We start from the raw sequence: 12,762 nt of genomic DNA on the forward strand, positions 1-12,762 counted from the left end.
TGGCTTGATTTTGCTCTATTCCCTGACATGTTATGGCACGCGAAACGATCAACAGTTTCGCTTATCAAGACAAGGCGATAAACAAGCGTCAGCCTTGCAGATTGAAGCGAGCACTCTGCAAACTAAGCCATACTTGCGACGCAAAGAATTCTTGCGCTTGCATTCCTAATGATTCTCAAGTTAAGAGGAGAGCCCTACTGTAAACACATTCCATCACCTGAACACGCAAGTGTTGAAACATTTTACGGGGTGTTAATTTTGTGTGCACGGGAGTTACATTTACTGTCAGCGTGGAACGAAATGCGAACTGGACACTTGAAGCGATAGCAGCAAAATAGAAACATGCTACTTGAGGCAGCCTAACATTTAGTGCATTTGATTCCCACTCTGATGGCGCGAAGACCCCACCTTGGAAGTGTTTGTAAATCCGGAGTGTATTTCTTCTCGTGAAGCAAACATTTTTTGTTCTTGTTTGGCGGTAAAGTTTTCTTTGCCGTATGGACGCCGGGACACGCGGGAGTGGACGGAAACCAAGCGGTCGACAAGGTAGCTCGAGGAGACACTTTTTACAGAGCTCCCCCCACAAGCGACCTCGAGGAAGCCGAACCTGTCCCTAGAGATTACTCGGCAATCTTAAACCACTACAAGTGCTGCAGGAAACGGTGCCCCCCACCACATAAATCTCTCTCCAGGGAAGACGGCGTCGCCTGGAGGCTGCTACAGACGGGCTCATACCCGAATCTAAATACACTCAACAAAATGCAACCCACACAATACACAGACAAATGCCCATGGTGCCATGAAACACCCACGCTCTATCACATAACGTGGGCCTGCCAGAAAATAGAGGTGGCACCAAAAATACCAAACCCGAGTGCAGAGCAATGGGAAGGAATGCTTTCCAGCGACCGTCAGGACGTCCAACTTGGGCTGATCCGGTGAGCACAGCTGGCAGCGGCATCCAGCGGAGTCCTGGACTAGGGGCAGACGACCATTGCTAAGAAGACGGACGACACACCTGACTCTGCCAAATTGCTCACCTACTCTCTAGAGCGCAATAAACGTTTTCCTTCCTTCCTTGCCGTTTGCGCGGGTTGACATCCGCAGAGAAGCGAGGAGAGACGAGAACTCACGTCAGCACTAGTTGCTATTTTTGCATTCACTCAAATATGCTAGTCTTTTAATGTTTGCAGTGGTTGGACATTAATGCAGTGCATACAAACACTCCTTGCACGACGTGAATCTAATGCAGGGACTGCATGGCTTCAATCCTAGTAGCCTCGTTATTTGCCAATCAGTGAAGATCTAGCATAATGCAACCCGTCATCAGCTACCACGAACAGCCAACTGCGCGTGTGCATGTGGCTCCTAGTGGTCAGATGCCGGCGCACCTGCTGCTGTGCAGACGCAGCTGGCTCCCCGCGTAAGCGGTTCACGGTAGCGGAACGTGAATTGCTCTGTGCTAAGCCTTCTTACGTATCCCTCCCGCCTTCCCATTTCTCCAGCTGTTTGTCCTCGGTCCTACTGAGGCAGGTCTCATTTATCGCAAACCCTCTGCAATATAACCACTGTTGCAAGGTGGTTACCTTACTTTACTGCAGCTTCGAATGACCTTCGAAGCGCGCAGCAGTTCAGGCATAGTCGACCGTTACCGACTGGTGGATTGCTCTACAAATAATCACTACGGCGAGTTGGTCTGCTCTGAGTTTCCATATTCGTCGAAATAGAATACGCGCCCTTTCAGCTTTCATGAATTCTGTTTTCTCTCATTCAATCTACGGTGCTCCATGCCGACGACGACAGTACAGCCGATCTGTCACCGAAGCAGGAAATTCCTTTTTGTCTTCCAGAAATCAGTTAAAAAACCCATATCGCCCAGTCGCATGGAAAATGTGCACTTGGGTCCGGCAATGCTGTATCTGCTCTTCGTTGTGCCATGGCTTTAAGAAGCACAGCCTCCGGTTCTTTAGGCTGAGTTTCGGCGTGTGTACGTGTATTAGCGGTGGGCAGGGCTTCAGAAACGACACATCTGCAGAAGGCATGCCCCAGGATGCACTGAATAACTTATTACAGCAATTTTCCTTGCATACGCTGTCTGATTTGGTCCCCATCAGTTATGAGACGCGTAAGACAGCACGCGGAACATTTGCAAGCCCCGTGCACTCACAGAACAATGAACGCATTTGACCTGCAATTCTTTCGCCACCTGGTACAAGCGAAGGCGAGTTCTTTTGTTGTGTGTATTATCTGACTTCTTCAGAGCTTGGGGAAATCGAAACTGTGGGCGAAAAGTAGTGGTAGTATAAATTATTCACAGCACACTGAGGCATATCGCCAGCGTTCCTGAATCCCGGCCTAGAGTTAACAAGAAATACAGCAGAAATGAAAGTTTTGGTGGCCTTCCTCAATCAAAGTGCTTTTTTCGAATCGGTCTTTCAACAAGAGAGTGCTACCAAGCGTATGTGAAAGCCAAAGTTACGACCACTGGAAATGATTGATGAAAGTCACAGAGAGTGGTCTTCAGGCATGGATGCATATGACATTCCTAACCTCAGTCTTTTGATACCCGTATATTTAATACCTAATAAAAACCAACGGAAGTGCACCGACTATGCAGTTTCATAAGCACTGCGGTGCCTCTTTCGTCGCTGTTGCCAAAGGGACGGCGCCTGCGGATGACTGCCTGCTTGCATGCCGAAGTAGGGCGATGACGAAAGCGAAGGCACTCGGGAAGGCTACATGCTTGCGACTTCTTGCGATGCCATAAATCACTGTCAAAGCCACAGTTTTCCCAGTTCCTCCAAATCGTTGTTCTGACGTCGCTGAAAGGTCGTGCGTCTCTTCCAACCATGAAGACTTTTTCGTATAGCAAAACAAAGGGCGCTCACCATAGGTCACCAAACTACGCACCGGCCACGAACTCTAGCTGGCACCCTGACTGCGCCCACTGCATGGCAAAGGCCAGCTGCGGCCACCTTCTCCCCGCAAACTTCCCAATCTCATCCGCCCACCTAACTTTCTGCCGCCCCCTGCTACGCTTGCCTCCTCCTGGTATCCAGTCTGTTACTCTTAAGGCCCATCCGTTGTATTGCTTTCGAATTACATGCCCTACTCAAGCCCATTTCTTCCTCCTGATTTCTAAAAGGATGCCATTAATGCGCGTTTGTTCTCTGACCACCTCTGCCCTCTTTCGGTCTCTTAAGGTTACACCTATCATTTTTCTTTCCATATCTCGCTGCGTTGTCCTTGTCCTTAACTTAGGTAGAACTTTTTTCGTTATCCTCCACGTTTCTGCCCCGTAGGCGAGTACCGGTAAGAAACGTAGAGGATAACGTGGAGCTGCAACGCTTAAAAGCCTAAACCCTAGGACGTAGCCACAAGTGCAAAAAGGTACCGGCCACAAGACAAAAAATGAAAATTGGTTTTTGGTGAAAGCAAATGGCGTAGTATCTGTCTCATAAATATCGGCGGACACCTGAACCGCGCAGTAAGGGAAGGGATAAAGCAGTGAGTTTAAAGAAGAAAGGAAGGAAGAGGTGCCGTAGTAAAGGGCTCCGGTATAATAATTTCGACCACCTGGTGATCTTTCACGTGCACTGACATCGCATAGCACACAGGCGGCCCTGCGTTTTGCCCCCATCGAAACGCTGCCGCCGCGGTCGGGTTCGAACCCGGGATCTCCGGATCAGTAGCCGAGCGCCCTAACCACTGAGCCACAGCGTCGGGTCGGCCGCAACATCAGTGGTCTTCTTCTGCGGAGTACTGAGAGGCGGCGCTGTCCAGCTCCGACCCGGAGGTCCAGCTTCGGCTGCTGTGCAAGGCCAGGACGGCAGCCGAAGCCAACGGTTTTCTGGACTAAGGAACCGACCAGTCACCCTTAACAAAATACAAAAAAAAACGTTTTCAGCGAATCAAATCAATCAATAAATCCTTGCGAGGCCACTTCCTCTTTTTGCAGCGTGCGTTCTCCATGCCTCATCGGTTCAGTAGCCTGGCGAAGGCGAGTACAATCTGCGCAGCGGCTTTCCGTATTCGTGCTTTTGTTTGCACAGGCGTAGCTGCGTCGAGTTCATTCGTGACTAGGTTATTTTGTTGTCTTCACAGATAGTGTTTTATCAGAATCTCTCTTGGACGAATGTTTCTAAAGTCATCATCAGGGCTCAGTTGTCGACAGCGATAACGACGGTCAAGTTATTCCTAAGTTATCTTCTCTTGGGAACAAAGAAGAAGGACTTGGGAGATTTTTTCTTTTTTACTTATCTGCTGCCCGAATGAATATTTGACTTCGAACGATACCGTGCTTAGGAAAGTTTAAATAGGCTTTCTTTCCACTGGAAGCGATTGCTGCAAAGGCTACCCACCAGACCTTTTTTCTTCAGAACGGACACTTGGTGGCACGAAAGTTGGTGAAGATAAATCTATTGTTCTTCAGCATGGCATAGACAGTCGAAGCTTGGCCTTTGTAATATGCAGTGCGGTCATGCCCACAACACAGCAACAATCCACATCTTTTCTGGTTCATTCTAATACCTGATCCCTTTCGTCCACGACTCGGGGGCCGTCGCTATCACTGGGATCGGCCACTGGGAGGGTTATAAGATTAATATAGGAACCAGAGGAAACGAGTCGTTCTGTGATATCATGACGCACAGCGTCGGGGGTCGGCGGCTCACTTTGCCTCGTTCGGTTCCACATCAAACAGGCTGCATCGCCGTCCAAACAGCGTTACTCGCCCCCCCCCCCCCCCCCCCCCTCTCCGTAAGTACGAAACAAAAGTGAGGCTAATAATAATGCGCGCGCGCAAGGCACTTCCGTGGCGGACGCGGGCAGCGTGAGTTCGTGTAGGGCAGAAGCCATCGAAGCGGGAAAGGACGCTCTGGAACTGCACGGTCCTCTGGCCGCACACACACGCCGTCGGCGGCAGGACAACGGGACCTGGCGGGCCACTTTCACCGGCCTCGACAGCAGTGAAAGCGCACGCTGATCGCAGAGAAGCCGCTTGGCAAGCACGGCCATCAGCCTCTTGGGAAGAAGAGAGCGCGCCGTTTCTTTCCACGGCGGCGAGCCGCGCAGCCGGCCGGCGTAGCCGCGTGGCCCACTTTTTTTTCGGCGGACAGCTCTGGAAGGCGGGCCCTGCTCGCGTGAGCATTTGCTATCTTTCTTTCCCTCTGCGAGTGGCGCGGGGAGGGGGAGGAGAACGTTCTCGGGCTGTACCCGGCGTGGCAACAAGCCTTCCTCGAAGACGACGCCAGCTGCGCGCGAGCCCTAGCAGGACGCACGCGCGCGCACTTTCGTGCGCGTCCACGCGGGCTTTGTCGTCGTTTCCCCTCCGGGCCTTCATCTCCGCCCTCTACTCCCAGAAAAGCGTTTCACCCTTCAGGGCGCCGCTGCGACTTCCACTGACTGCCGCTCCTTGCTGCGGGGCATTGCGTGGATCTCCCATTGAACGGGTTGGATCGCCAGACGCGCCAGGATCGTGCCGCCTTTCCTACGAACATTGATAGCCTCGACTGCTGGAACCTGACATCGCGGCTCTAGGGCGCGCCGCGGCATCACGACGACACGGTGCTTTTTTCGGAGCAGTCGTGCAGGCGCTTGCCGCCTACGCGTCACAGTGCTTCGGTGTCATCGGCCACTGTGAACACTGACCAATCCCGCTCCTTGTAGTGGTGTGCAACTCTTTCGCGGCTTGGGACGAGGGGAGTTAGCTCCCGTCGTCGAATACTTTGAACTCCATCGAGTACTAGGTTGTCCTTCCGATGCCGAGCTTTCATAAACTGTAGCGGGACGCCAGCCCATTGCTTGAAGCCACGGTTCTTGCCACGCGTCCTGGACGGCGCTTGTCGGGTTGCTCTACTCGTATTTCCAGAACCCTTGAGGTTTGAAGCCATCGGCTCGGAAGGTACAGCGTCTGGCGTGTCTCTCAGCAGCTGTCGTCGAAGCTCTCCAGGCCGGCTACCGTGTGTGCGAGCCCTTTCCCGCGCGCGTAACCATGGCTTCCGGAAAGTGCCGGCTTCTGCGCCCCACGGTGCGTCAAGCCGTCGCAGTGACCGGCGGGCCGCCGTGGGATCTGCCGCACAGGTGTGTCTGGACGTCGCCTTCGAGCACGAGGTCGGCAGTGCCCAGCGCCCTGAGACTCAACCATGCCATCCAGCGCGCCGAGAAGCTGACCGGCCACAACACGAGCCGCATCTCGGAGAAGCTGATGAACATGGGGGAACTGCACACGTTCCTGGGCACTGTGGCCAAGATGATGGGCAGCCAGCACCCCATCGTGGATTCTGTCAAGTGAGTCGCGTTTTGTGCGCCGTGATTTTATGCTCGCGGCAATTCGGGGCAGCTCCCACTTGCCGTCGTGGGAAATGAAGTTTTGCGCGGTGGGTAAGTATTTTGTTCGGCTATCGCAGGATGCTGGTATGCCAGAATCGTTTGAGAAGCTTACATGAATGGCTACTTGCTGCGTATCTTTCTAGCAGTGAACGAGGGCGGGAATTTACTTATGTCGGACTTTGTATGACAAAGTACAGGCGTCGCATTTTCGGGCAGAGCACATTGTTTAACACACAATACGAGATCGGTAATTGGAGAAGAACGCTGTCGTCCAACGGTTGCATTCTCGGCGTTGTGTTTTCTCGATTTTTACTCATGCGCAGTCCCCTTCTAGAATTAGCTGGTGCACGTTTTTGCTCGAATATCTACGGCATCATTATCAAGGCAGTCTATAGCAAACGCAGCAACTTGTGCACACCCCTGCCGCCGGAATACAAGCCTGAGCATGCCTAGAGAACAGTGAGAACTAACAAAAAATTAAGAAAAATGTCTCACGCGCTGATTTCACCAATCGGAGCTAACTTCTCTTGCCCGATCTTTCGAACAACCATCCAGGGTATGCATTTTATCTCTTTTCTGAGAACGGCGTTAATCGTGCGCTGCCACCCGATCCAGCTCGTTTCTATCTCACGGGCAATTAACGCAGTTCTCGGATAACGTTTCCTCATATTCAATGCCGATGCCTGTCAGTTTGTGCTTAACCTTTTGGCCGATGACCGTGCAAAGCTGTGCACGTGCGCGCTAGCCACGGTCGCGTTCGTGCGGGCGTCACCGGTAGGGGGGGAAGAGACAGGGGAAGTGGCGCACTGCCGTTTCGAGTTTCCCCCGCTGATGCTCTAGTGCACACACCGGAGGACGGCCGCATGTGGGTCAGCCGGCCGGCCGGAGGGGGGGGGGGGGGGGGACCACTCGACAGCGGCAGCGCACGTCAAGGAAGAGCGACGCCCAGACGCCGGCTTCCGCGTGGCTCGCGTGCCGCGTCGCCCTGCGCAAGTGGTGCCGGAAAGCACGAGCTGCTCGGTGCGGGGAAGGCGCTGCAGGAGGACGCTCGAGGACCCTGCTTCCGAGCATTAATGATGAGCCGACTGAGGCAGGATTTTATAACGGACAAACCAGGTAAAAAAAAAAAAGATGCGAAACTATACAGGGAGCCTATTCTTCAACCGGAGACCGGTGGTCAGTGAGTCGTGTGGTCTACCAGAGCCTCTTGGGCGGAGCCTTGCGTCCAATCGAACTATGTTCGGTAGCGCACCCTTTTAGAGGTCGCTGATAACCTCGCATTAAGTTCACCGCTATCGATGATGTCCCGACTTGAACCCAAGCTTACTTCACAAATCAACAGCTTATTCAGAAGGAAGATTCGTTAGCAATAAAATGATTCACTGCGCATTTTTACTAGCTGTTTTGTTTCTGAACGGTTGATTTGACTACCACCCCGGCGAAAACGCATCTAACTAAATAAAAGTATAATATAGTTGGATACGACTCAAGAACGAAGCAGCTGTTTCTTGTCAAAGCACCCGCATCCAGCCAATGGCGTCGGCCGATTCTCATAACCCTGCTAGGGTGACAAAGCAGGGAAGGGACTATCCCCGAACATGGGGGGAGGGGACTATCCACTTTATCTGCCACTCCCTGCATTGTCACGCTAGCAGGCTCATGAGAATCGACCGACGCCATTGGCTGGAAGGGGGTCCTCTGACGGGGAAAAGCCGCTTCGTTCTTGAAGGTGCACTAAAGAGGATCCTGAGCTCGTCTTTTTAACGCGGGAACTCGATCTACATGCTCCAAGCATTCTTACAAACTTGGAATTATTGTCCTGTGTGGCCAATTTTCCTATTAAATGAAATTAGATGTTCCGGTTCGCGCCTTTTTTTTTAAAAAAAAACCTTAACGTGTGGAGTGCCTTTCAGCAAGTCGCGTGGCGGCTTTCCGCTGTGCCATCGGCGGCGGTATACGTAAACCAAAACGTAAGCACGTATTTTTATTTCCGTGGGCCTGGTTTGCGGCTATGTTGTCTGCGACTGAAGCTATTTATTCACGGAAACCTAAACAAAATAAAAGCGAAGCCGCCACGCGACTGTCTGAAAAGGAACTCCACGCTTTGGTTGACTCCTCCTACTTTCGGAGGCGAGTTCAAACTAAAAAAAAAAAAAAGCGGGGCTGTAGCCGGGACGTTTAATTCGGTGCAATAGGAACATCGGTCGCAGAGGACAATAATTCGAGGTTTCTAAGAATGCTCGGAGCCTGTTGATAGAGTTCTTTCGGCAAAAAGACGAATCAGAACCCTCTTTACTATCAGAATATAAGCCAGTGCACCGATTCAAGGAAGTTGGGGAACCAGCAGCTGGTAGCCACCGTAAGGTGCACCAATTTCTTGTATACTACTACTTAGCATTGTCTTAAATTCTTTGTCTGGGAAAAATATTCATTAGTACGATATTATTGTCGGCACGTGTACTTTTCTCAAAGTCAAAGCACGCTTGCTGCCGAGCCTACTATGTACCGGGAACATTAAATATGGCGTAAAATTTGGAGATTTGCTGGAAGGTTGACTTGCAGGAAAAAATTTGCATCCCTTCGCTACTCAACACACAAAACAAAAAAATTGCGTAGGACCGAGTCGCTTTCTATTGCAGTTTAATTGAAAGTGGTCTATAGCGAGAATAGCTCCTATTATTCATTAAACATAAAGTAGTAGACAAGTGTTGGTGAGTGGAAGGCAGCACTGTACATTTTCGGCCAATGCTCTCTACGCGCGATCTCGGACGGAGGTGGTGGGAGCCTCTCTTCTTCTAGGTGAAATTCACTGGAAGGTGACTGGTGCATCGCTCCTCGCGCTTTCCCCTTTGTTTGCAGAATAGAGCCGGGGAGCCAACGCAGTCAAAGGACGAGAGTTTTCTTTTTTTTTTTAGGGGGGGGGGGGGAGGGGGAATGGCGGTAATTCAGCTTCTCAGCAATGGGGTTTTTGTATCAAACGTTCGCGTTCACATACTAACCACCGATGGCACTGTCGTGCTCCTGGGGAAGCTGTGGAAAACCTTTCCATTCTGTCCGAAATTTCCACCAAACCTCGGGCACAATAGTGCAATCCCTTGACCAGTCCCGGTCTCTAGCTTGTAAGGCGCCTCGCGCTCCCCTCTTTTCTGTTCACAGCATAGGTGCGAACTCAGTACGAATGCGGGGAACGAGTCGAGACAGGTGAGGAGGAGGAACCTTTGTCCACTTTCGACAACTACCCTTTACACGCGACCTCGAAATTTGGTGGCAGCCGTCCAACGTGCAGGATCACGCAGATTAAAGGGCATTACCCTTTCTCCTGTTCAAAAAAGAATTCTATGAAGGGCAACTGACTCATCTTCCCTCGCACTAAGCCTTTTTTTTTTTGGCATCGCAGGAAGTCACAATGTTTTGGTTGGAATATGTTTCTGTAAGTCAGCTTTTCCGAAATTTTGCAAGTGTTGATAGGCGGGATAGCCCGCCCAGTCCGGTCGTGTAAACAGTGGCCCGCCCTAGTGCCTCATATCGGCTAGCGTTCGCACCTTGTCGGGTGCCTCCGAGGGTCATGAATGGAAATGCGAGCAGGGATGCTTACCACGCTGCAGATGGTGTTAAGCTGTCGGCAGGCTATCCGTGACATGACGCTGCAAATGCAAAATGGCGGGAACCCTAGCAAGCTGTGGCATTGTGTATGTCCTAGACACAATGAAAGGTCTAAAAAATCATCGTTATCTACGCTATTACTGCTAACATAACGCGTCGCGTTCGTCTTTCTGTTCAATTCAAGCAAATGAAAGCTGCAATAATGGAGGCATTCAAAACCAGCACAGGCGTACATCCCATGGAATACCTTTTTCATTCGAACAGAGTCTGCGTATCAAGCCGCCGCGGTGGCAGAGTGGTTACGGCGCTCGGCTGCTGGTTCAAAAGACGCGGGTTCGATCCCGGCCGCGGCGGTCGAATTTCGACGGAGGCGGAATCCTGGAGGCCCGTGTACTGTGCGATGTCAGTGCACATTAAAGAACCCCAGGTGGTCAAAATTTCCGGAGCCCTTCACTACGGCGTCTCTCAAAGCTGGAGTCGCTTTGGGACGTTAAACCCCCTTAAACCAAACAAAACCAGTCTGCGTATCAGCAGGCTTGTTGCGCACGTGAAGTTCACAGCTGACGCGCCCCCGTATCGCGCGTGTGGGGGTCATTTATTTCGGACCCCCTGGGCGCCGAGGAAACGTGCGAGCGGCCCGTGACAAGCAACGTGAGGGGTGCGTGATAGGCCGCACGCATTATGCGCTTGGGCCACACAACCGCTTCGAGCCGCCTCGCCTCGGCACTCACCGCTCGCGAATCCTGTTTCACATCGGCCGCTGCGCGCGATCTTTGACACCGCAATGGTGGAGGCCAACCAGCATCGGCGGAGGCAAACGCATATGCGCCGCTATTTCTGGAAAAAGACTGGAATCGGACAGCAAGGGATTCACGCTGGTTTCGCCTCCGCAACACCCGGCGTGCGTTCTCGCCTATCTCGGCGGAGGACGCGCGGAGTCGGGCGCGCTGGAGGATGTGTTCCTGGGCGGGACGAAGAGAACGATGAAGAAGAAAGGACGATCGTTTCCTTTTCTTCCGTGGCGGCTTGAGATCGGCGGCTTCAGGGTCGGCCGGGTTCGATGACCGGCGGCGTCCGCTCGAGAGTAAAAGTGGGCCACAGTGGTAGTGCCGGCTTTCTCGGCTGCCCGCCGCCGCCGCCGTCCAGGCGCACGCAGTCCCGATTCACATCTCTGGAGCGGCGGGGAAGTGCGGGCCGGCCCGACACTGGCAGCAGCACCAGCTCTCGCTCCAATGCGGAAATGGGCATCGCGCGATGGCGGTTCCTGCGCGTCGGGAGAGGGTTGCGGCGGTTCTGTTCTGGGCGCTCATTCAGCGCAGCGAGGAATGAGCGGGTGTGCGGCGGAGACTTTGAAGAGGCGCGCGGTCGTGGGCAGTGCGAGTGATGCAGGCTCTTCCCGCAACCCTTCGCGAGGCACAGCGGAGTGGCCGGCTGCCTTAGTGCACTTTAAGCTTTGTCAGCTAATGCCCTTCATTGTTCCTCGCCGAATGTGCCGGTGCTGTTGGGATGCAGGGTAGCGTGGTCGGGCCGGAGAATGGACGAGGAGGATTGGAGACGAGATTAAGAAGGGAAAGGCACGGAAAACTTTATACAGACTATTTACATAATCTACAAATAAGAGCAACTGAGAATGCCTCTCAGGTAAAGGGAGCTTCTGAGCAGACGGGAACCTATTAGCAAGCGAGTATCCCTGACTGGAGAATACAGGTCGGAGAACGATTGCCAAGCAAACGAGCAGACGTAGACACAGGTGGCACCGCTCACTGCAGGTGGCGATGCTGGTGCTCTCAAAGTTCATCGCAGAAAAGGGGAAAAGACATTCCCCGAACACGGTCACGTCAGACGGAATGGCAAGCCGTTTCCTTGCAATGGGATGAATGACCTTGCAATTCCACGCCTTTTGTCCTAAACGCGGGAACTGTGTCGAAGTCGCGGCCGTCCGTCAATTATCCTCCCAAGCGTGACTGTTGAAAACAACGCTCCTTCCGGCGACCCGATGGCGCACCCGGCCACGTGGCGCTGCCATTGTCGCCGCTGTTTCTGCCACTGCTTCCATGAAAGCTAGGAAGCAGCCCTTCTTCAAAATACTCATTCGCCTTCACATTGGTTTTCTAGAAATTCTGGTCAAGAGAGTCCGCGTCTTAATCCATTTGGGCTGGAATGCACGCCGGGCATAACAGTGCCCATCGAGCTTCCTTCGCTTCTACTGACATTCATCAAGGAAAACCCCCAAATTTCGCGGTGCTCCGGTTGTAGTAGTATTAGTAGGTCTAACAAAGATCTTATCACCGGATGGGCGGGGATGGAACAGTGTTGCCTTCATGTGACAATGTGGCCTTCTTGCGACAATGTGGTGTCTCTGGACTGTGTGCCCGGAAGAAGACCATCCAGGACCATGCATGTAGTTATCACTGACCAGAGTAGACAGTTTAGGAGTTGGTATTAGTTCATGATGGTGCCACCAGCGTGCAAATAAGACAAGAAGAAGGAAGCCGACAGGGCAGCGCTGGCCCGCAACTAATTTATTGATATGGGAGCACACACATGTATGCAAAAATAAAATCACGTGATGTGCTTGACACCGCACAGGAAGATACAAAAGGAGCAACAAAATGCGATTTGTCTGCATTTTGTTTTTACCACGTGCTGTTGGGAATTGTTATTCCGTCACCCCTGTCGCTTTTTCAGCCTGTTGAGGACAAAAGAAATAGCCATCACTTTCGTTTTTTTTTAGAGCGCAGCGTTCATGGGCTGAGCCGTGTCGCCGCCGACCGAGTAACAAAGCCAAACCATAAAGTAAGGAAGAAAAATGAACACTGTCGCGAATAG

At 52.3% G+C, this 12,762-nt stretch overlaps 1 protein-coding gene across 1 annotated transcript in view; it reads left to right on the forward strand.

The window, feature by feature from the left end:
* Window positions 1–5,992: 5,992 nt before the first annotated feature.
* The window catches only part of LOC144095472 (all trans-polyprenyl-diphosphate synthase PDSS2-like), a 51,182-nt gene continuing 44,412 nt past the window's right edge, over window positions 5,993–12,762 (forward strand). Inside the window, exon 1 of the mRNA XM_077629200.1 lies at window positions 5,993–6,288. Within this exon, the coding sequence (XP_077485326.1) occupies window positions 5,993–6,288 (296 nt within the window). The remainder of the gene's footprint in view (window positions 6,289–12,762) is intronic.

This window comes from Amblyomma americanum, chromosome 6 (genome assembly GCF_052857255.1).
Source record: "Amblyomma americanum isolate KBUSLIRL-KWMA chromosome 6, ASM5285725v1, whole genome shotgun sequence".
Classification (NCBI taxonomy): domain Eukaryota; kingdom Metazoa; phylum Arthropoda; class Arachnida; order Ixodida; family Ixodidae; genus Amblyomma; species Amblyomma americanum.